The 24,282-nt window shown below is 39.7% G+C and overlaps 2 protein-coding genes across 4 annotated transcripts in view; one reads left to right on the top strand and one right to left on the bottom strand.

The window, feature by feature from the left end:
• Positions 1 to 330: 330 nt before the first annotated feature.
• On the bottom strand, positions 331 to 3,735 carry LOC107096567 (neurogenic differentiation factor 2-like). Of its 3 annotated transcripts, XM_015393289.1 has the most exons (3): positions 3,268 to 3,595; positions 2,810 to 3,073; positions 331 to 1,568 (listed from the first exon to the last, which is right to left on the bottom strand). In XM_015393289.1, exon 3 carries the CDS (start codon positions 1,559 to 1,561, stop codon positions 491 to 493), a length of 1,071 nt encoding a protein of 356 aa, XP_015248775.1. In that variant the 5' UTR covers positions 1,562 to 1,568; positions 2,810 to 3,073; positions 3,268 to 3,595; the 3' UTR covers positions 331 to 490. The 3 variants fall into 3 exon arrangements, with proteins under 3 accessions (XP_015248775.1, XP_015248786.1, XP_015248765.1); XM_015393300.1 differs by lacking the exons at positions 2,810 to 3,073; positions 3,268 to 3,595 and adding an exon at positions 3,605 to 3,735; XM_015393279.1 differs by lacking the exon at positions 2,810 to 3,073.
• A 13,186-nt stretch (positions 3,736 to 16,921) lies between these two features.
• The window catches only part of LOC107097171 (protein phosphatase 1 regulatory subunit 1B-like), a 33,747-nt gene continuing 26,386 nt past the window's right edge, over positions 16,922 to 24,282 (top strand). Inside the window, exon 1 of the mRNA XM_015394208.1 lies at positions 16,922 to 17,353. Within this exon, the coding sequence (XP_015249694.1) occupies positions 17,240 to 17,353 (114 nt within the window). The 5' untranslated portion in view covers positions 16,922 to 17,239. The remainder of the gene's footprint in view (positions 17,354 to 24,282) is intronic.

The following is a 24,282-nucleotide window of genomic DNA, read 5'->3' on the forward strand; positions in this document are numbered from 1 at the left end:
AGATTGTTTCTTGGTCACTTTTTTAATATAACCATCACTGTGGTGTTGGGGGGTGGTGTGGGGGCGCTATACAGCCAGCGATGTAGTGATGCATGAAAAATGTGGAGGTGAAATAGTACGTCCTTCTATCAAAATGCAAACAATCCAATACAAACACAAATCACACGTTATAAATACTATTTCAAATCATTTTGTTTTCTTCTTTTTTTTTAATTGATTCCCCATGAAATGCATGTTTTGTTTAAAGGAGGAGAAGCTTTTACTGAGCAAAATTAGACTGTTGTTAAACTTATCTTCCATTGCACCCCTAACTATGTAAAAAAAAAAAAAAAAGAAACTCGATATTGACAAATAAAGGAAAGTACACCACTGAAAACAAAAAGCTAGAGTTTCTTTTTTTATTATTTTGTTGTTATTATTTCCAGGATTCTGCCTGAATCCAAATGTGTGCCGTGGATGTTTGATAACAGGAGGACGCACGGATTCACTTTTAATTGTGGAAAAACGCGTTCAGTTCATCATACACGGGGCCCCGTTCGTGGTGTAAGTGCATGTCATGGTAAGGCAGAACGTTTTCAGAGTGAATGCCGCTCCGGGCCCCTGAGGAGCCAAACACCAGGTTATGGGCCCCTGAAGGTCTGGAGCCAGGCAGACCAGAGTAATGCATAGAGTAGTGGTACCCCTTCTCATTCTCCGGGGAACCAGAGCCTTGGTGCTTCAGGGAAAAGTTGCCGTTGATGCACAAGGGTGGGCTGAGAGGGCCCTCATATTCGGGGCTGTTGTATTCCGGCGATCCGCTCCCACCGTACAGTGAGTCGTACGTCGAGCAATAACCGTGCGTCCTCAGCGGATGCGAGTTCGAGCCCGGCTGGCAGTGGGGGCTGGACAGACGAGCGCACTGGTAGGGGTAGGAGTGCATGGAGAAGGAGCCAGACGCATATCTGCCCCCATCCTGACACTGTTGCTCAGTGAGGAAGTTGCGGGAGTTCAGCTGCAGGCATCCCGCCACCAGGTTGGTGGTGGGCTGGGAAAGTCCTTTGCAAAGAGTCTGGACGTAGGAAACGAGGTCAGGTCTTTTCCCAGAGCGGAGTATCTCCGACAAAGCCCATATATAGTTCTTTGCCAACCGCAATGTCTCGATTTTGGACAGTTTTTGTGTTTTGGAATAACAGGGCACAACTTTACGCAGATTGTCGAGCGCAGAGTTCAGGTCGTGCATCCGGGTCCGCTCTCTGGCGTTGGCCTTTATCCTCCGCAGCTTGGAGCGCTCGATCCGGGCCTGGGTCATTTTGCGTTTTTTAGGGCCCCTTTTCTTGGGCCTGTCTCCCTCTGCATCCTCACCGTCCTCGTCTTCTTCCGCGTCGTCGTCGTCGTCGTCATCACCGGCATGTTCAGACTGAGTCACACTGCCTCCCCTCAGGTCAGAGGACTCCATGTCGTCCTGCGCGTCTTGATCCTCGTCTTTGACTTTCTGGTCCTCTCCATCGCTGTCATCCGCCCAGGCGGAGTATTTTTGCACATCGGGAAGCAGCGAAGGATCACTGAAAAGCCTTGTCAACATTGTGAATCTGCAAAAAATAGATTCAGATGGACAGGACTGTCACAATAGGGGAGAAATTGCTGGGGGTTTTTTTTGTTTTGCTGCAGTTTCTCCAAAATAGACAATACTAGCTTTATTGTTGTTTTTATTCTCTTTATTATAACTTTTTTACGAGAAAATAAATCAACTGTGTTTTATAAAAGATTGCATTGGTCACAAAGAACCAAAGTATGAATCATTTCAAGAGATGGAGCCTTAAAGCTTCCCACTGCTTTACAGCTGGACTGATCCTCATTTAATTCCCTGCTGTCATTGGTTTGCCCTGTCGCGTCCTCTCGCAGCGGGACCCAGCGGCAGGGGCCACATTACAGGTCCCACGGGGCCCCGCTTTCACTCCTCCTGACGCCCATATATACTTCTGGCTGCATTCCAGCAGTATTCATGCACACATCCCACCTCTCTTCAGTTGCAGAATAAATAGGTTATTTTTAATTACATGTATTTCGGTTTTCTTCTGTTAATTAAACAAATCAGTAAATATTTATTAAAATAAATGGATCAAAATATATAGTATACACTTTAAATAAAAAAAAATCATATGTAAAATTCATAAATTTATCTTTTGCATCACCCTAACACTGATTCATCAAAGGTATCCTTGACTGCCTTTCTTCTTAACGTGCTACATTTATTTTGCAGCAGCAAGGTGCTCTATGCTGCAGGCTTAATTATCTCGGAGGCTGTGCCAGGGGCAAAATCTAGCATTTAAATCTCAGGCTCAGGAGATTTCTACAATTATATGGGGGAAAAATGCAACAACATTTAATTAACAGAACATGCATATAGCAGTAAATGGATTTCACACATAATTCAGTATGCACCAATGCGTGATTTCAGGTTTTACAAATGGAAATCGCGTGTATCCTTTTAGCTCTCGTTAAAAATAAAAATCCCACAGAACTCCTGAGTGTTTTTCAAAAAGGAGTGGGGGGGGGAACAAGTGGACAAAAAGAGATAATTTAAGCCTGTGACGGTCAGTGGCGTTGTCCCGCCCTTTCATTTGCTCCGAGTCTGAAGGTACAAAAAATAATAATCATAAAACAACAGAAAAACGAGAGGAAAATAGAATAATTCTCATGAGAGAAGCTTTTGTGGACTTTCTTGCTTTAAAACACGGAGCTGATGGGGAAAAAAGGGGGGAAAATGGTATTGTCTTTCCCGTTGTCTTTTGTTTATCAGATCAGCACCGTCCGAGCGCAGGAATCTCACCAGCAAATCAGTGTCCAGCATGTTTCTGCTATCAGAGGCTATTCCAATCCTCAGGACTGATTCCCTGAAACACCATCCAAGAGGAAGTGAAACTGGCATAGGTGGAATATTTAACAGCTTTCATCATCCAGGTTCTGGTGTCAGAAGTTGAAGGGCAAACCTGGCAGGGCATCATTAAAGCTCAGCTACTGTCCCAATCAGGCTTGTGCCACCAGCGTGATTTTTGTTCTTACAGCGCTTGCATTGCGTTGGATGGATGCGAATCTGCTAGAACAATTAGATGATTAGATCTCCATGTGGATCAAAGCCAAAAGAGACTGGAAATGACAAGTAACGTGCGTGCGTAAAATCACCACAGATTGTCTAATAAAAAATAAAAAAAATAAATCTCCACCATTATTGATTCAGCATTCTTTTTTCCAGTTATGTATTTATATAAAATGTTTGATATAACTTACCTTTGCTTTCGCGATTAATTGGATGGGAGGCAGAAACAGAGGAAGAATAAAACGCGCTTTGGTTTCAAACCATCTTCAGGGGCGCACGAGCGGGCGCAGCACCGCTCTCCGTCAGCGTGCAGGTGCAGGGAACGCGCGGCTGTCGCTTACTGTCTCTGGTGCGTCCTCCTGTCCCGGCGTCCTGGTGTTTCTGCGTGTGCATGCGTGAGGGCATGTATGCACGGATGTAAACGCGCGTGCCTGTGTGTGTGCGAGCGAGGAAGATAAAGGGAGAGAGAAAGTGTGTGTGTCGGTGCACGTATGGCAACCGTGAGCTACCGGGAGAGGGGTTACATACCAGCTAAGCCTGTGATGCCAGCGCCCATATGGCTGGCACGTCACCGGCAAGAGCCATCACATGAGAGGCCGGTGATTGACATGCGCCCGCATTCGGAGAGATTTGCCCTCCCGGGGGAAGAGAGACACACAGAGAGAAAGAAGGAAAGGAGTGAGAGAGGAGGAGGAGGAGGAGGAGATGTAGATGGTGTTGGAGGAGGAGGAGGAGGGCTTCGCCATCTGTCACCGCGGCAGCGCTCACACAGCCAGAAAAAAAGGGGGAAAACAGAAGAGAGAGGGAGAAAATAAAATGGAGGAACAACAAAACTCATCTTTTCTGACCTGAGCTGCCGCTCCAGACATGTAGGCCACTTAAAAAAAAATCATCTGTTTGCCAAACTCACTTTTAAACGCCAACAAGTGAGTGGGTTGCTGCAATCAGCACAAGGAAGATGCTACTAAAAACTATAAATACAGACATGCGAGTGCGGTGAGGTCAATGTATAATTTGGCTTGATCAGCCTCAGTTTCATGTGTGAAAACCATTTCCAATGAGACTGAGATGGTGTGAAATATGTTTAAGGGAAAGTACAGTAAATAAGGCACGACCTAATCCTTACAGCTGGAGCTATGAAATCCACTAAACAATCAATTCACTTTGTTAAAATCCCTGTTTGAAATAATGGAGATCAATGCTGCATTAAGGCCATTATAAAACTCTTCACCCAATAAACACTTAGGAAACTGAATTTGGTTGATATTTCCCCTCCAACAGATATGTTTGTTCATGCCTGAGTGGGAGCAGAGGGGGTGGGGGCTTGGTGGATGCATTATAACTGCATTAAGGCCATGGAACAGAAGGCATATTGTTTATTTATTTAACTAATTGGATCAAATTATACCTTCATGATATTCAGAGGAACGGCAACCAAAACCAATTGTGATTTGTTCTGACTCTTCTGGGCCTGGCTCTGGCTAAGGCCGACCCACTTGCCAGAGTCTCAGATGAAATCAAATTAAAACGTGTGACACTGGGTATACAGGCAATCGTCTGCGGGTGGCTGCTGTCTGAGAGTGAGTTTTCTGCAAAGCTGAGTGAGGGCTGCTTGCAATGGAGAGCATCAAGAAGCCATGCATAGTGAGAGCGAGAGACCCAGGTGTGCATGTCCATGAGGGATGTATGAAAAATGAGGAAGAAGAGGGGGTGCAGTGGTGGATGACAGGGAATTAATGCCGGTTGGAGCTGGCAGAGGTGCCCATGAATAAGGAGGAGGCATGTTGGCACATGATCGGCAGAGATGTAAGAAATCCTGGTTCCTTTCAGTGTCTTTCCCGCTGCGCTGTGTCCTTCCCAGCACAGAAATCTCTCTATTTAGGAGGTATTATTGAAGTTAATGTGGTAGAAATTAGCTTGATGACCACAAAGTCCAAGTTGGCATGAGGAGACCCACTGGGCTCGGAGGATGGGGACATGGAGGATGAGAAATAGCTGATGGAAGCTAATCATGTCCTTGGACTTGGACTCACTCTGCATCTCCTCCATAGACAAAACTCAGCTGCCATTTCGGAGGTTGTAGAGGTCAGGAGCAGGGTCAGCAGCGGCATGGCAGCTGTGGTGGGAGAGCAGTAGTTCTGCACACTTAGTAATGTGTCTCCTCCCTTATGGGATTTGCTGGGATGATAACCTGGCACTACCCCAGACCACGGCGGTGTGATTGTGTCAGCATGGAAGTGTGCAGAGAGACATCAAGCTTCACTCCCAGCCAAAATGATGCCCTATCCCTCCTTAGCTGCAAGGTAGGGGGTGGGATCGCAGCGGTCAAGGGAGGAGAGTGGGGTAAGGGGTTTGTTCTCAACAAGTTCCAAACAACCTTCGAGTCACCTTGCCAAAATAAATTCTAAATGTCAACAATTTGAGTTTAGCCAGCACTAGGCTCAAGGCAACCTCAATCAGTGAGACTTTGATCTGATATTAAAATGCCTGAGGAGAGCTTGTTTGGATTTATGGCATTTTAGAATCACTTTGCATCCGGTTTGAAGGCGGATTAGTCTAAGCAAGGACCACCTGCTGTGCTTTTTGATGCATGCAATTAAAATTTAAAAAAGAGGCTCTTTCTTTTTGACATATCCAATTCTCAGTTTCAATTTCAAATTTATCAATTCAAACCTCCTTCATAACTTCCTCCGATCTTTCTTATCTCTCACTGAGCTGTGAGGCGATGACCTGCTCCTCAGTGGTCTGTCTGCGAGAAGTGCAAACTTCTACATGTGCAGAAAAACACACTAATATACAAAACACACAGGGACCATCCTCCCCACCTCCCCCCACCAGCCTCCCGGACCCCAGCTGCACACTCTTCTCTTCAGCCCCCTAATTGCATATGCACAAATGCAAATGCCTATTAATTAATTACTTGACTAATTAGTGCAGTGGTATTTTAGGGCGATAAATCAAGTGGAGATGGTGCTGGGGATGGAGGGGCAGGAGGGGGACCGAAGGGAGTGCTCTTACCGAAGCGAGGTTCTGTGAGGAGGATCTGCAAGCACCAGAGCTGCTAAGGTCAGACGTTGGTTAAAAAAAAAATGCTTGACAGGTGATTGAGTCAGCTGATTTCTTCCTGGTGGGAAAAGATGAGGCAAGAGAAGCAGGGACGCAGGAGAAGACATTAAGGCTGAGAAGTGACCTCTGCTCCTCCAACTTTGATTTTTCCTGGCATGTGGCCAGACCTGCATGCTCCCTGCACCCATTTTCACAAAGGTAGAACCATCAACACCACCAAAAAAAAGAAAAAGGCTGCTTCTACCAATGCAAACTCATCCTCGTGGTGTAAATTTTGCACAATAGTTTAATGAAAATGAGCAGAGAGTCTGATCTGATTACTGTGGCGTCTGTGATTTGAGGGTAAACAAATTATTCTGGGAGCCTGCAGTTTTTGTATTCATCAGTGTTTGCACGGGTTTCTGAATATTTGCCTGTAGGTGTGCCAGGTCCCCACCGCAGACAGGAGATCTCTGGACTGAAATATTCATTTCAGTCTACTTGCCTAGAATGTGTGGTCCTAATTGTATCATCAGAAAGCTCCACCTCTTCCTCTTATCAAGGCTTGGCTGCAGCGGAGAAGGATCCCATCTGGGATCGGGATGCCTCTGTAAGTAAATGTGTGCATGTCTTGGTCTGGGTTTATCTCCTCATGGATCTGTCCTTCTTACTGCTATCACTCATTCACAAATCCAACTCACAAACTCTATGAACATATTTTTTTATTGAGTATTTGCTTTTTTGTGAGCCTCACCCTCCATTTCTGTGAAATGGTTTAGTTTAGGCTGCAAATCTGTCTGTCAACCCATCATGTCATGTCAGTGTGTCTGTCCACAGGGTGAGTGTTTCATTAGTTCCTGTGCCAACCATACCCCGTGCCTGGCCAAGCTGAACCATCTTGTGGGATTTTTGGCTTTTAATTATAGTAAGAGAGGATTAATTATGGCAGTAGAAACAAGGGGCCATGCATTATTGATGCTATGAGTGAAGGGCTGGAGGGTGTAGAGGGTGCTAATTAAATCATTGCCCTACTGCTATGTCCTCCTATGTCTCTTCCGTCACTACGTCTTCAACCTGCTACATCCCTTACCTTATTTCTCTCAATACACCAGATGAACACTTGACTTATCTTGAGCACTTTTCTATTTATCTTAGGAACAACTTTTACAATTGTTTGATAATACATTTCTAGGCATTCAAAATTTGAGGAATGATTCCATTTGTTTGGCGGCTTCCTCCAGTTTTGGATTAATTTTTTTGTTTGATGTCTTTAAATGATGGCACATTAAATTTAAAAAATGCTTTCTTTCTGAATGAGAATCTTACTTCCGTTCAAAACGTGATTTTGGGGCAAATTGGAGTCGAGCTTTTCAAAGTTTTAATGCGTGAAATTGCTGCCATCTAGTGGTCTGTTTGAGTACAGCGGGTTACAAATCAAGAATGTGTTTCCCCTAGCTACTCCATACTCTTAAGAAATCTTCAAAAAATATCAAAACAGGTGTTATTCTAATTTTCTACCACCATCACCTCCACAGAAAAAAAAACAATGAAGAAAAATAAAGGTTGTATCTATTTGCACAGCAAGTGGTAAACTGAAAAAGAAGCAGTATCAGGAAGTCAAAGTTCAAACACTGTTTCCTCACTAACCTAACCTCTAAATCCAACATGGCTGACATGTAAAAGATCCCAAGTATCATAGAGAAGAGCAGTAAGAAATTCTACAGACCTGATCGAGTTTTACTTTATTCTGTAACCAGATCCTACCCCCAGCTTCAGCGATAGATGCAAACTATTATTGACTATTCAGTTATTCAAATCAAAAGTAGAGTTCCATTTTATCTTATCTTTTCATTTTATAAAATCTTACATCTGACAGAAAGTAGAAAGTCCATCAGACAGCTGCAGCTGATCCAAAACACTGCTGCCAATGTTCTCACTAGAACAAAGAAAGTAGAACACATCATCTTGATTCTGAAGTTCTTCCACTGGCTGCCTGCATCTCAGAAAATAGACTTTAAAATCCTTCTGTTAGTCTATAAATCACTGAATGGGTCACTACCTCAATGCATAATAGATCTGTTGTCATTTTATCAACCTCCCAGACCACTCAGGTCTTCTAGTTCCAGCCTACTCTGTTCACCCAGAACTAGAACAAAGTATTGAGAAGCAGCATTTAGTTCCTATGCTGGAACAAACTCCCAGAAGACTGGAAAAATGCTGAAAGCCGTAGTACTTTTAATTCAAAGTTAAAAACCAATTTGTTTAGAGCTGCCTTTGTTAAAGTTAAACTGCTGAGGTATTTGTAGTTTAAATGTGTGATCCAAATGTTTTATGTTCTACTCTACCTGCTTTTATCATGTTTTTTTTTTTGCTCGCTTTTATTCAGCTTTATTTTGTGGCCGAAATTGTTTTATTTGTTTTGCAAATATTTTTGCTTTCCTTCAGCTTTTCTTTTTCTTGTATTTTATTATCTAATTAATTTTAAGCAATTGTTCAGAATTGTGCTATACAAATAAAATTGCCTTGCTTTGCTTTGCCTTGCCTTGCCTATTATTTATGCTTTTATGAGTTTTATCTTGAGCCACAACATAAATTTAACTGAGAATCTAAAAAGGAAGTTAAATATTAGGCTGATGTGAAGGATGCCTGTTTGGTGCATATTAGAAAAACAATCAAACCAGTTTAAATTTGTTTTAAAGTTTAAAATAGATCTAATAACAACGTGTTATATTAATTGTTCAGTACACTGCAAAAAAAATCCTAAATAAGTAATTGTTTCTTAAAGTAAGTGCATTTTGTCTTAAACTGAGGAGGTAAGTGAGACACTTTGCCAATGGAACAAGACAATTGACATTTAAAATAAGAAAAAGTAACTGCCCTGTCTTATTACAAGCACATATTATCTAATTATCTTATTGTAAGAGTAAACATACTCAATCCATTGGCAAAACTTATTATTTACATACTAAAATTAAGGGTAAATAAACTTGATTTAAGAGATTTTTACTTATTTCTAAATAGTTTTTGCAGTGTATAAGTGACTTTATATATGCTGGTTTTGTAAAAATAAGATAAAAATACAACATAAAAATTGCATGTTTTTTTTTTTTAAATGTTACCACTTCACAATCTATACTGAATGTATTCATTCATGTACTTGAACCAAACTATTTTTTGAGTAGGAGTTTGACAAGATAAATATCAGGACACATCTTAGATTTTAATTGATTTCAAAGCATTTCCCTGGTTGTTCTATAACCCCTATAACCCCTCAGATTATAGCTCTCCTCTTTGGTGTGAAACAATATTTGGATACTACTAGGAAGTATGTTTTTGTCTGCTTTATAAAGACGTTTATTTAAGAAATCTACTAAATCTGACAATTTCATCAGTTTTAACTGAAGAAATAAACAATTTGTAGTAAATCCTATCCTATTTAGTGTATTATCTTATTGTTGTGTCTGTACCCTAATGTGTTTTTTATATCACATAAAGTTATGCCTAAAGTTTTTACAGTCATTCTCATTATTGTACAGTTACAGCAGTTACAGTTGTACTCTGATGAAAACTACTAGTGTTCTTAAACTCGAAAACCTTGTTCATCATCAGGGGTGTTATTTTGTCAGCTGAAATTAAAGGGAAGTGCCGCTTTTTTCCATTGGGCCCTTGATTTTCATTATTACATCATGTTCTACTCACCCATAGGAGTTTTGTGTCATTTGGAGCTTTTCTGAAGATATTCGGTAAGGTTATATCCAAGTAAGGTCTTCCTATGGGCAACGACTTGAAGGCACAAACTACCGTAAACTGTTCATCATTTATTCTTCATGGTACGCCAGCATTTATAACATGTAGGCGAATCACTGTCCCCCAGGCATCCGTGGTTATATTTTTTTTATGTTAAAAAAACGGCGTTTCCCTTTAATTTGTAGAATAATGTCTTCCTGATGGGATGTTGTTTCTAGATACTTCAACACCTTTACTAAGCAGTTAAGTTTATTTCATTTAAGTGATTTGGCTGAGATGAGTTGGGTTGTTTGAGAATTAGTGAAAAAGTGTGTGAGAGACCTTTAGAAAACCTGGAGGGTTAAAACCACCTAAATGGGTAAAAGTGGAGGGTTATGTGAAGATTACACATTCTGGGACTGCATAGTGGAGCAGTGGGTAGCACTGCTGCCTTGCAACAAGAAGGTTCCAGGTGCGGTTCCTGGCCTGGGGACTTTCTGCATGGAGTTTGCATGTTCTCTCTGTGCATGTGAAGGATCCGGTTCACCCACACAGTCCAAAAACATGAAATCTACGGTAAAAAAAACATCTAAATTCTCCAGATAAGCGTGATGAAAAATGTATGGATTACACATTCTCCATATGCATTGTTGTGTTTTCTCTGGGTACTCAAGTTTCTTTCCAAAATCCATGCATTTACATGCCGAGGCCTGTTAGGCCTGTGATGGACTGGCAGCCTATCAAAACTATCTCTGACTAATTCTCACATTCAGTATCATTGGGATCCCCAGATCAGCAAGCAATCTTTCAAACAAAGTCAGAAATAAAAACAGAAAAAATTATTTGCAATTCCAGACCCTCTATATGATCAAAATGTAAATATCTGTAATTACTCTTCGCCAAAGGCCTTAACCCCTAGAACCCGACGGACCCACTGGTGGGTCCAGCTGCTACGTGACCTCGTAATTTTAACAAACCCCCAGTATTGATGTAAAAAACACATTTGGCACAGTTTGGTGACATTTTTGGATAAATGTGCCAAAATGGCCCCTCCGCCTAAGAAATTTCTCACTAATACCATTCTAAAATAAATATGATTCATCTGATTGAGTCCAAATTTGGTATATTTTTACACAACATTTAGATTTAAAAGTCTGTACTACTTTTTTGTGCTATAAATAATATGTTGGTAGTGTTTTGCAATGTTTATTTCAAAGAAAATTTTGGCGAGGTTCAAAAAATGCAAAATATTTTGTATTTTGTCCCTAATATTTCAGGCAGGGTCAAAGCTACAATGGTGCTGACACCAGAAAACCATTCTATGACATCTTACCTTTACAGAGGTACCAAAAGTTTCTTCTTAAATCTAATAGCTGTGAGGCTATAAGTGATTTACTTTTGTGTGTTTTTGTCAGGCAGAAATTTATTTATACCCCCTGAGGGTGTAAGAGGTTACGATGCAGTTTTAAGCAATGTTTTTTTCTTAGGAACAGAGCCCTGGCTGCAGAATCTGACTTTTCTGTTTGGGTGCTGTGTGGCTCTGTGATCTGCCTAAGTAAGAGTGAAAGTTCTCACTGAATATTTTAAAGACCTCCCATCTTTTCATTAAATACTTTTGAGCAATTGTTCCCTAAATGGTGCTATTGGACCCTACTTGGGGTTTACCATTCCTCTTGCCCACTTACCTCTTTTTTTTTTAACAGTCCCACCTTCATTCCTGAAAATAAAATGCAGCTATTGGGAATGTTGGTTTTGACCAAGGTGGAAAAATTACAAATAAACTCTTTCTTGATGAGCTCACCAACTTTATATCTTATTCTTTATGTGGTTGTTCTTACAGCTCAAATCTAATCCTGTGCAAGACTTTCAGGGACCCAACAGAGAATTTGAGTTATGGGCCTATAAACAATAAAATTAACCCTCTTATGTCTTCTAGATTTAATTATTTATGCTTCATACATAACCTGTATTATAGTTGGCAAGAAGTAGCACATCTGAATTTTTTTTCTGGGTTATCAAACTTAATTAGCCATTATTAAGACAATCAGAGTGAAAGAAAACTGAATAAACAAAATACCAAAATTTTGTACTTGTAATTACATCTGTCGACCCTTAGATGGTGCAAGTACATCCCTTTGTAGACAAATTGAGACATATAATTTAGTACCGAGCCTATTAGGAGGTGCAGCCATCCCAGGTGAGCCCCACTGAAGCTCCTCATGCGAATACAACCTGTTTATTGTGTAAGGGTATCTTATATAACAGTATGGAGGGGGGATGAGTGAGGAGTCCAGTCAGGCGTTGACTGATGAGCTGCATCTCCCCCTGCTGAATCACCACCTGTTACACTGGCACAAAGCCTCTTTTTGATAGCAGATAATGGAATTTTTCCCTTCAAATGATGTTTGTCCTAAAAAAAAAAAAATGCTCACAAATGTAATGGGCTATTAGTGCAACAAGATCACAACGTGGTGAAAATGAGCTTAAAATGAAAAGCCCTGTGATAGGTCTGAACAGGTCTTAATTAGTGTAACACAGACATTTTTTGTATGCTGCAGCTCCACTTCATCATTCATGGTATAAGACGCCTTGTGTGGGAGAAGATAAGGTTACAGCCTTTTTGCAATCTGTCTTTAGAGCTCTGAACATGTGAATATGTGTTACTCCACACTACACATATCAAACATTGTGTACATCTTGTTCCTGCATTCTGTCTGAGCTATCACTGCTGAGGGTGCAAATGTGATCTATCTTCAGCAGGTTTTTCCTTTAGTCCTGCCAGATTGATTTAATGATGCCCATGCAACAAAATGTGTAAACAAACACACTCACAGAGCTCAGTAGAAATAGAGGTGGAACCATGTAGGTCTGCAAGTGGATGTGTTTATGCACAAACAATGTCCATAAAAAGCTAGTTTCGCAAGAGCAAATGTGACGTAACTTAATTAGAGACAGAAACAAACACTCCCCTGGGAGCATTCAGACCTACAAATGCAGTGCAGGTGGAACAGCAGTTTTTACGTAACAGTTTTCTAAAAATGAGAGAATAAATGTTAAAAAATCAATAGAAAATAAAATCCCCTTTCTCATTTCTAATCAGAGCAATGTATTTATTTTTTTTTTGTGAGAATATCAGCAATTGGTTGTAATTTTGTTAATTTGACAGATGGTGTAGGGATTTTACAATGCCTGGCTGCTCTGGGATGTTTGTGTAAGAGATTTGAAAGCCTACCTGACACTTTTCTTCTCTTGAACTCCGTACAGTCAAAGAGCGGGGATAGGGGGATGTTTCTGACATTTTATACTTTATATAGTTTGTTGCTTCTGCACAGTCCTGTTTGATCATGCAGTAAAAAGCAGAGATGGTATTAGACTAATAGTGCGATGAATGGTACAGGCTGGTTTAACCTTGTCTTGCTGAATATTAAATGTAACAACATTTCCAAAATAAAGATTCACAGAGAGCCACAACCTTATTATTTTTTTAGTTGTAGGTCAGACAGGTGACTGTCATTTAAGTTGTTAAATTATTTGCATATTATAAAGCTTTTTAAGATGATTTTCCTTTCTGGAATTGTTTTTAAATGCTATTATTATTATTATTATTTTAATTTTGAATTGTATTAAACTTTTTTCACATTTTCTTCTCACAAAACAGCAACCTTAGGGCATTGCTTTTGTACTATCTACCTGAATGTAAAGTTTACACTGAATGGTTTATTACAAACATAAAATAGAACTAGAATTAAAATAAAAAAACCCTAGAAATTAGCTTTAAAAAAGGGTAAAAGCAAAGACTAGAGAAATTTGAAACCAGATTTACTCAGCAACAAGAAAATACAACTGTGAGAATGATTATAGAGTCATATCAGTAATGATTTCAGGACAATATAAGATATATTAAGATATATTAAGAGGTATTAACACTGTTCAGCTTTAATTGCCCTTTTTTCTAAGCTGTTAAATAGTAGTTGTACAGATCTGGGAGTAAATCAGAACGATAGGCCTCGTTCATTAACTGTGGATGTAGCAGCATGAACCCAATAAGCTAACAGAGAACAGAAAGGATCCTCCATAGTAGGATAGGCCCATGCATTGCATTGCATTGCCCACCAACTAGTAACTGACATTAAGAAATCTCTCCAGGTTGAGTTTTTGTGCATCGTTTGTAAAATGCTGGTCAATACATCATTTGGATTCCAGTAAAAGACCCATAGTTGGTATTTTAACAGTAATGTTCAAAGGTTTGGATTATTCAGTTATTTATTTTTTTTCCAAAATCTTTTAATGTGCTCCTTGTCTTGCAAAGACTTTTCCTCTCCTTTTCAGTGGAGATTTATTATCTTTTTTATTATCTTACCATGTTACCATGACTCTTCTGTTTGATTAGTTATTTACTAGATAATCAGATGAAGAATGATGATGTATCTCAACCCTTTAGTCATTGCTGGACCCCCCCCCCCACACACACACACAAACACACACACAGTCTCCACTCTTTTACGCAGACTGTATTTCGTTCACTGTTCATTCACAGTTTAGTGAATCTAACAACTCTTCATCTTTCATTTGTGAATTTTTCTATTTGTTTATGCTGCATAGCGTGCTTTCAGGATCAAGTACAAATACTAAATGTCAAAAGAGAGTAAATAGCAGCCAAAATGCAAAAGGAAACTTGAAATGTTCCTAATAAAGTTTGGGGAACTCTTTATGACAACTTAAGAAGGTTCTTTAGGAGTCTGTGACAAAAAAAAAGAAGAAAAATATACTTTTTCTATTTCTCAGAAAGGAAGAGCATAAAAAAACTAATTTTCCTTTTATGTATGGTTATATACTCACTGGAAGCAGAGAGATAAGTTGAGGAGGTTTTTTTCAGATTATTATAAAAGGCTCTCCTCACGTGCTGATTGTGCAGCTTTCTAAATAGCAAGCATGCTTCAGTTAATCACTCCCTTATCATCTGCCAAAAGTGACTAAATCTCCAGTTTGATTAAAAACTAGAATGCTGCTTTGGCTTGTAGCGAGCTGGACTGTTGCACAGAGCCCTATTACTCATTCCCCTTGAAAAATTGCACAATTCTTGCCGATCACACTGCAAGTTATGCAACTGCTGCGACTGAGAAAGATTTATTTGTTTTTAAGCTCTGTGAGGGATGTGTCAAACTTTTGCATAAACAGGCCCCATAATTTATTTTCCATCTGTGAAAGAGATGGACTTTGTTGATTCTAACCGTGTTTCAAAATAAGATTAAGATAATGAATGAATAAAGCTCTCACCAGCGGGATAAACATTCGGATTACTCTTTATTCTAAAGAGTCTTGATGCAGAAACACTCCCAGGGCACCAAATCTACCTTGACCTTCTATATTCTGCCCACAAAGCCCCTCTAGCCTCCTATACCCTTCCTCCTCCAACACCTCCTCCTCCTCCTCTTCCATCACTAAAACCATCTCCTTCATTCCAGCCCATGTCAAAGCTCAAATCTGCCTCTGGGCCAAATCCACCGCTCTGCATCGTCCAAATCCCTCTGCCATGTGAGTGAAATAACAGCTAGCTTCAGTCCCTGAAAGTAGCTCTGAAATGTTTGTTTTACTGTATGCAACAGGCAGCAATGGGCCCCCATGAAATATCTGTTGTCATCTAAGCATGAAAACTGAATAATCTTGCTTTCAGCTGGAAAAAAATCTTTCTTTTCAACTTAGTTTATTTCACACGGTGTGGTTTTCTTACAGTAGATATAACTTGCCTTTCTCTAACACGAAGAAAAATTAGGTACACTGTCTTGCAAAAGGTTTCCTACCATTTGAAAGGATTCAGATGTTATCACACGAAAACAGGAAAGCTTTAAAGATTTATTAAGCCATTTGCTTTGTATTTTGTTCTGGAGGAGCTGCAAAAAACAAACAAAAAAAACAAAACAAAAAAACAACTCAGATGGACATGGTTTAAAGGAAATACCCAAGTTCCACACAATAATAATAATATGCCTTTTATGGAGGACTGGCAAAAAGTAAATCTTATTAAAAAAACATAATTTAAAGGCTTGCCAAAAGCCATGCAGTAGAGATAGGAAATGGAAGAACGTGTCAGATGAGACCAATGTCATGCAAAATGTTATATTGCAAAAACCTGATACTATATGTTATCTTACAGCTCATTGTTTTGGTGAAACGTGGAGTGGAAAGTATCATGCTGTGGGGATGCTTTTCAGCAGCTAGGAAGAAAGTATTCAACAAAATCCAACTGAAAATATGTGGCAAGACGTGGAAACGAATATTCATAGAAGCTCCTCAATGAATCAAACAGCTAGTTTACAACAAAGGGCCAAAATATTTAGCTTCTACAACAAAAGATCTGCAAAACTGGGTTTGAGTATTGGAGAGTGGACATTTCGGGGAGTGGTGGCCTAGTGGTTATGGCGCTTGGAATCCTGAGGTTCTGAGTTCGAGCCCCACTCCCACAGACTTCCACTCTGGGTCTCTAAGCAATACCCTTAAACCCACAATGCACCAAGGGCACCATATGATGGCAGCACTCCACAAGAGCACAAAATGCAGAGATACATTTCTCCAATGTGAGATCAATAAATCAATAAAGTTGAATTATTATTATTTTATTAATTATTGGGTCAGTTTTAATTTCCGTCCACTTCAATACTGAATAACTTGTAAACCCAAATAGAAAAAACGTTGATGTTTGTGGTTGTAATGGGAGAAAACCTAGAAAGGGTGATTCACTGGCGTTTGTTGTTCCTTCCATCAGAAATAAGTTACTTTTCTCCCGCTGACTAGGTGCATTTATTAATCACAAAAAATATATTCCCTTTTCATCCTTTTTGTCTATTCTCTTTGCCCCCCATCCCATGCTATGCACACAGCTCCCATTCACAAATAAATATATGGTTGATATAGAATGTACTCTGACTTACACAGCAGCTCCCCCTGCTCCTCTGTTTCTCTCCTCCCACATTAATGCAGACCACTCCCTCTACTGATGTCTCCACCTTCTCTCTGCTTCTGGCCCCTCCCCTACCCTCCTCTCCTCTTACCCACCTACCTCCCTGCAACACAACCAGATCTGAGGACATGCCTCAGTCACTTCTGCTGCACAGGTTTTAGGGGAGAGCACACAGAGGCAGGCAGAATTAATATCAAAGTGATAGAAGAGGACAGTAGCAGTGTCAAAGTGGACAGAGGGTAGGGAGACGTATATGTTGTTGTATTTCTTTCTCTAAAGAGAGGACAGAATAAAGTCTGTCAGTGCAGAGGAGAGGAAGCAAGAAGCCATCAGGAGTGGGACTACCCAGCTGTTGGAGGTTCCTCCAGAGAGGGTGCAGATATCTTTTGGCCTCCACTGGGAGTCAGAGGCTCAGAGCCCCAGGATCAAGAAACATGGAGCCTTCTGTGTCAAAAGAGGTGGAGGGAGAGCACAAGGAGAGGAGAAAGATCCAATTTGCTGTGCCGGCCTCTGACCCCACCAACCTGGACCCTCGGCAAGTGGAGATGGTGAGCAGGCAGTTCACACATTATGATTTGATCCATGAGGACAGATCAGCATAAGCTGGTAAATTGTTTGCGTGCTTTAAAACGTAACCTAAACCCGGCTTCTCTCAAAACAAAAAACTTATTTTTCAACAGAACTGCACTTCGAGTTTGAGCCTGTCTCTGTTGAAAAGCTATGATGACATTTCCCTCTCTCTACTTCCTTAGAAGATTAATGCCAGGCTGTGTCTTCTCATTTTGACCCCTTTCACAATGTGACATTGATATGAAAGTTATCATCTGAATCTCTGTAAAAACACCCTTATTTTGTCCCTTGACTCATGTATTGTGCCAACAGATGTTTAACTTGAGATTTCCCGATAAATCCTTGACACTCTGGTTGTCTTACACGACTAACAACCTGCTTCTTCCTGCTGTAGTTTTTATTATTTTTTTAAGTAATTCTGATCTCTCATTTCAGCTGTAATGCTAGGGGCTCTTATTATAGATCAGGGATAAGTGGGTCAAAATACTCTGGAAGATTGAGGCCAACGTCTCATTTCTCTAGAGAGCTTGAAGAAAGAGGAGGTTGGATAATATAACTGAGATGTGCCATATGACAGAAGGTGAAAAAGGAAATGTGACCTATGGGTCCATCTGTTTGGGGTCGACTCCCTCATCGACTGTCCCTGATTCCCTGTTTGTATAAATGGGTCTTTTAATGAGAAAGCGGGACCTGTTGGCCTGTTAGCACACTCTCTTTTGTTTATTTCTAGGTCCTAGCCGATGACTCGTATTGTAATTTAAATATTTATCTTTATTAACTTGCGCCTATTTCAGGGCCTTAATATATTCAAAACTTTACAAAAAGTTGTCCCCCGAAGGAAATGTAGTCATTTCAAAGTAATGAAATATGTGTGTGGCAGAACAGCTCTACAGCGCCCCCCAAAGGGACAAACCATAAGTTGCAAAGATTTTAAATTGAGTACTCACCTTCTCATCAAACGATGAAAAAAGTCTCTTGATGTCATTGCCATTACCCGATCCGTACCGGAAGCACGATCCGTACCATCAGCTCATTTGCGCGTGCGCAAACGGAATAACTTCCGGTGGCCTTTTTCTTACTTTTTTATTCTTTTGTATTTTTTAGAGGCATGGGTTTCTTTTTGTATATCTTTGTATTTTCGTCAATATTGCATTTTCTAAAAATAAAAAAACAGAAATGCATAAAAAAGTTCAATCGCCTTGTGATAGTTACTTTGACTGCTCTGAGCATACGCAAATATACGTCACACAGCGTATATATTTAAATTTGTTTAAATATTTGATTTACTCTGTACTTAACTATGCACTCCAGCAGTACTGATCCCACAATGGATTCATTTGCTACCTTTCGTGACCTGCAGTTTTTCATTGATAAAGGAACATTTCCCGAAAATTTGGATTTTTATTCCAGAAAAATGACGTCAAGCAATACAATGGATTGAATTTAAAAAGCATCCATTTCTTCCAGAAAAGTCTTCAATATTGTCTTTACGATGTAGTTTAGTATTCTTTAATTATTTCAGGATATAAATAAAGTTTTTCAGTACCGTAATTACATTATTTTTTGGCGACCCGGAAGTTATTCTGTTCGCGCAGGCGCAAATGAGCTGATGGTACGGATCGTGCTACCGGTACGGATCGGGTAGCGACAGTCATACCCTAAAACACACAAGAAGTCAAGCCATTTTGGGGTCAAAGGTCGAATTTTGGTCAATTTTCATTTTCACACGTCAAACTTTAACAAACTGCTCCGAGGGATTTTGGGATATTGGCTTCAAAATGGTCAGTATGCAGATAGAGCATGTGAGATTAAAAGTTATTAAAAATCATTTATAAAGAAGGGGTGTGGCTAGAGCCTGTCTTAATCGTCAATAAATTTGAAACTTGATAACTTTAATAAGAAAAAAGAAAGACGTTGATATTATTCCTTATACTAGTATAAAGCAGGACGTATTCTTGTCAGATCATCAGTGACGATGCACAGTTTTCGTGGTCACTATAGGCACTGAGCTGCAAATGCATAATGTTGTCTGCAGCTTTAATTTTTATCATAATTTGCTGCAAGTTCAATACTGCTCAGCCAATTCAATTTTTCCAGCACTTCATGAGATTTCCACTCAAACATACACACAGGCATGCATTCTTGTCTATCTGTGTCATCTCTTCCAAATAACCACAGGACATGTAGATACCATATGTGAGTTGCTCTGTTTTTATTTATTTATTTCCAGAGATGGTCTCATTTCCATCTTTGCAGGATTTTAGACTCTCTTTGATTAATCACCATATTTTAGACTTGTAGATCAGCTCTGGGTAGGATGTTCAGGTCTGTGCATCCTTTTAGAGCTAAAATACAGTCAAAAAATCTATGCAGTTTATGAGTGATGCCCTACATGCAGGTGAATGAATGCATCCTGCTGGAGCAAATTTGCAGTCTAGGGAGTACAGGAAACAGAAGGGACATTTAGGAGAGCATATGTTTACGTATGTTTAAAAGCTGATAGCATCTACTTGAGTTTTATGGGATTCTCCAGGGATGTGTGGGTGGGCAGGGGCTGACAGTCAACAGCACTCGTTTTATTCCTTTCCCTCCAACTGCAATTACTCTGCCTTACAAGTCCGCATTTTGCTACTGAGTAGCAACTTGTTTCACAACGAGCCGCCCCTCACTGTTCTTTCCGATGGCATTTAAATCCCAAAACCACAATCGACTGAATTGCCCTTGTTTCTATAGAGACAGCCGGTTCAACTATGTCACTGAACGCTCCCCCGCAGATGGGATCTAAAAGGTCAGCTTTAATGGATGGATCTGTCTGATGGGGGGAAAAAAAAGCTTGTTTACAATAATGTGATGTTTGGGGTGTTTTATACAGGAACGGTTGTTGATGTTTTGTGGAGAGACGCTTCCGTTCCTCCTACTCATGATATCTAAGAGAAAACAGCAGGTATTTTCTCACAGCAGATCATTCGCCGTCTCTTTTATCAGTGTTGAGGTCAAGTTTTTGAGCTAAGCTCACTTCTCCAACTAGCTATCAAATAGTATAATCATTCAAACCTGCTCCTTCCATTTAGAGTTTGCTCTCTCTTGTCTCAGCAGGGACTCCCAAAGCAGGTCGATTGTATTGAGCACAGCTGCACTTTTCACTGTTTGTGTTACTATTTTTTTTCTTTCACCTTTTTAACCCGATATTCCAGGAAAAGGTGATACGGTTTAATAAAACTTATCTACTCATGTTTTCCTATCTTAAAGCTGGTTTTGATACACAGACAGGTCAACGTTAAAATGTTAGGTTGTGTTTTATTGTTTTTCTTTAGACGCCTATAAACATCCCCTTAAGCTGATGTTGGCCCAATTGTTGCAGCTAAAACTGCTTCAAATCTTTTGGGTAATTTTTGGCATAAATGCTGATGTTGAACAAAAAGGTCTAGCTTGAACTCTCTGCTTTAATTCATTCTAAAGGTGTTTCCTTCAGCCAAGTTCACCTGTCTCTGCAGACCCCAAACTTGCTCATCTGTATATTATAGACCCTTGCTTTATGCAATTATGCTGAAACAGGGAGAGGTCACCCCAAATTTTTCCTAAAAATGACTTGGTATACTCGTGTACACATCTGTTGCTTGAACCATGGAAACAAGCCCAACCCTGAAATAAAAACAGGTGTACTCCTGTAGCAAAATTGATACTACAAACACGGAGGCAAATGCAGGTCTGCGGCTGCCAAGCCAAGAGTCATCTCCTGGATTGCTAGAAACGGAAGTGTGATCTTTCACCATAATGAACTCATCTCAACTCAGCTCAGTTGTGGTGGGCTTTACACCCCTGCATCTCACACTTTGCATTCCATTTGGAAATACTGGGTTATAACGCAGCTGCTGGGCAATGAAAAAAACCTTCTACAGACGCCTCTGGGAACACATCTGCACAATATCAATAAACATCTCCTGACCTCACTCTTTGATTTTACATGGCCTACCACTACTGCCTTTTGGATGGAATTTAGTCAGTTGTGTTGCTCTTGCATGTTTTCATACATTCTCTTAGGTTTTAACTTAATTTTACAGCTTAAAGTAGGACTATGCTAGGATTACTCACCATGCTTAATTGGGTTTAGGTAAGAGATTATGCAAGGTTTTCTATCTTATAAGTGCTCATGATGGTAGGGCTGAGAATACCTTTCTCCAGGCATTGTTGTGCATGCAACTACTTAGCAAGATCTTGTTCTGAGTTCGGTTATAATGGGTTAAAACTAAATAAATTCAAGTTCAGAGACATACTTTCTTCTGCAAAAGTCACACTTTTTTCATTTAGTGCACCAGTCAAAAATATAAGAATGCTCATTAGCATTCTAGTTTGGAAAGTTGGAGTCTCTTAGCAGCTGCAACATATTGGAAATCTCACTGGTTTATTCATTTGGTTAAATTATTACCACATTTGAGTTCTGAATTTCATCGGATAAATTGAATTTTGTATTCATTGCATCTCATTTAATATATGTTGTCTTGCTGCTCAATTAAACTTAAACATGTATACCTACATTCACATATATATTTAAATGCCTTTAGTTGTTACTCAGTGAAGTAAGTAAAGTAAGTAAGTAAAACAAATATCTGACAAAAAAAAGATAATAAAGGACTGTTTTCTTTTTGTTTTTTACTTTTAATCATCTAAAATTTGGTGTTTCGCCTTAAAAAAATCTTAATCTAGATTAAAGATATTTGTTCTGTTATTTCAAATACATGTATCTTTGTGGTGGTAAAGAAAAGTGCATTGGATGGCCTTAGAGCTAGCTAAGAACTTTATTTAGAACAGACAATCTGCATCAAGCTGCAAGTTCATTCGTCTGCTTATCTCTGCTGTAAATACCCAGCTAGAATAATTTACTTCCTGCCAGTGCTATTTGATTGTTCTGATACAAGCCTTTGTTTCATTATGTTTAAAACAAGGGGAGTGACATAAGTTATCATTAATGCATCCCAAGACAAATATAGAAATCTGTGGCAGAGCCTGAAGCCCGTACAGTAATTACAATACTCAGCTCTGCACTAGAAAGAAAGTATTACTAAGTTCTCACTTTTAAGGGGAAATATTGTAACTCTATTAAGCATAAGTACACAGATCTTTTTCCTGAAAAGTGTTTGCATCAATTGTATCCTTTGAAAGAAGGAAGAGAAGGAAGAAAGAAAAAATGAAAAAGCTTGTTCAGTCATGTAATTCAGGTGTCCAGAGAAAAATGTATTTTGTTTAGTGTTGGTTTATTTTTGTGCTCATACAGAAACAGAGACACACACAGGCATGGACCATGTCTTTCTACACCTACGTATTTGCATCATGCTCACTTCCTTAAGTTTAAGTTCTATTGTTAGTTTTTTTTAAATAAAATCTATAATTATCTTCTGAAAAATCTCTTGGAAATGCATAATTCCTCACATTTAGAGACCAGGAGACGCATTTTTTACCATCTGGGATGTATTGGATAAACATCCTAACAAATCTTCACCACTAAACCCCCTCCAAACATGCAAATGCTGCATGCTTTTCAGGTGATGGAGAGTAATGTGCATAATGGACCGAGATTAGGGTCATGGCACTGACAATACTACAATCATGTGGACATGCCTTTCCTACTTTGACTCCATCTGGCCTTGTAACACGCATAAAACTCAGAAAAAAAAGAGATTATCAAAGGACAGAAAAGGGCATCAGTCCAAAAGCTTGCAACACAGAACCTAATATGACCCCTCAGGTTTTATGGAGGTATAACCCTTCCTGCCCTCTCATAAAATCCCTCATACCCCTCAAAAACCCACCACCACCATTTAAGTTTTGCGTCACTCTGGGTTAAACATCAAACAGTGACCTTTGATGCGGTGAGTATTTGTGGGTAAACATTAGCAGTGTGGGGGACTATCAACAAGCAATCCCAGTCAGAAAAGCACGCTCCAAGCAGCAATCTTTCCTGGTGGGAATGCCACTGTAGTGGTCTGAGTCAATTTTGCCCAATAAAGTGGTCTGTTTAATTTTTATAGCCAGTAATATTTATGTTCCTGGCAAGCCTTCCTTTTTTTTCCCAATAGCAGTTTGTAGATGTTTGTAGTGGCAAGAAATAATTGGCATGAAAGTTGATGAACCAAACGTTGTAATTGATATTTGGACACAGACAATAACTCTCTCTTTTGCTGTGGCTTATGTTTGTTTTTGCTCCTTCTAGTTATGACAGTCCTAGCTAGCATTTAGGTTTCTTAATGTCTGAAACAAGAACATGCCAGTTAGTGTTGTAAAACTTTCCCTTTATGAGCTCTTTCCTTTTTAATTGAGTGCGTGGCTTCTGTAAAATGCAGATTTTATGTTTTATTTAAATAACCATGTCCTCTCCTGGTAATGACCATTGTTTTGGCTGCTTTGCTTCAAAAGGTAAAGTGTAAACAGCTAAAAAACAACATAAATATTGAGAGAAAAGTTATTTGATTATACTACACACAGTGAGCTGAAACTCCAATCATAATACCCTCTGGGAAAACGAGATACAAATCTGACACGAGGCCTCGGAAGCTGCAGCACAGTCTCCTCGGCTTTTAGCTCTTGGTTAATAGAGACTTTTTCCCACTCTGTAACTAGACTCTGGACAACATCGGGCTGTATCTAGGATGTAAAGATGAGATAAATAATAAAAAAAAATAAGTAATTGAACTTTATTGATCTCACATTAGTGAAATTTACCTCTGTTTTTACCCCACCCCTATGGAAACAGTGGGCTGCCATTGTACGGTGCCCCGGGAGCAGTGTGGCGTTAAGGGTCTTGCTAGGAGACCCAAAGTACTAACCTGACTCCCCCAGATAGATTTGCTCAGCATATCCATCTGGAAACCTTCTGTTGAAGTAATTTTGGGAAGGGGCGAAAATACTGGTT

Source organism: Cyprinodon variegatus, unplaced genomic scaffold (assembly GCF_000732505.1).
Source record: "Cyprinodon variegatus isolate N-32 unplaced genomic scaffold, C_variegatus-1.0 Scaffold24, whole genome shotgun sequence".
NCBI classification, from domain to species: Eukaryota; Metazoa; Chordata; class Actinopteri; order Cyprinodontiformes; family Cyprinodontidae; genus Cyprinodon; species Cyprinodon variegatus.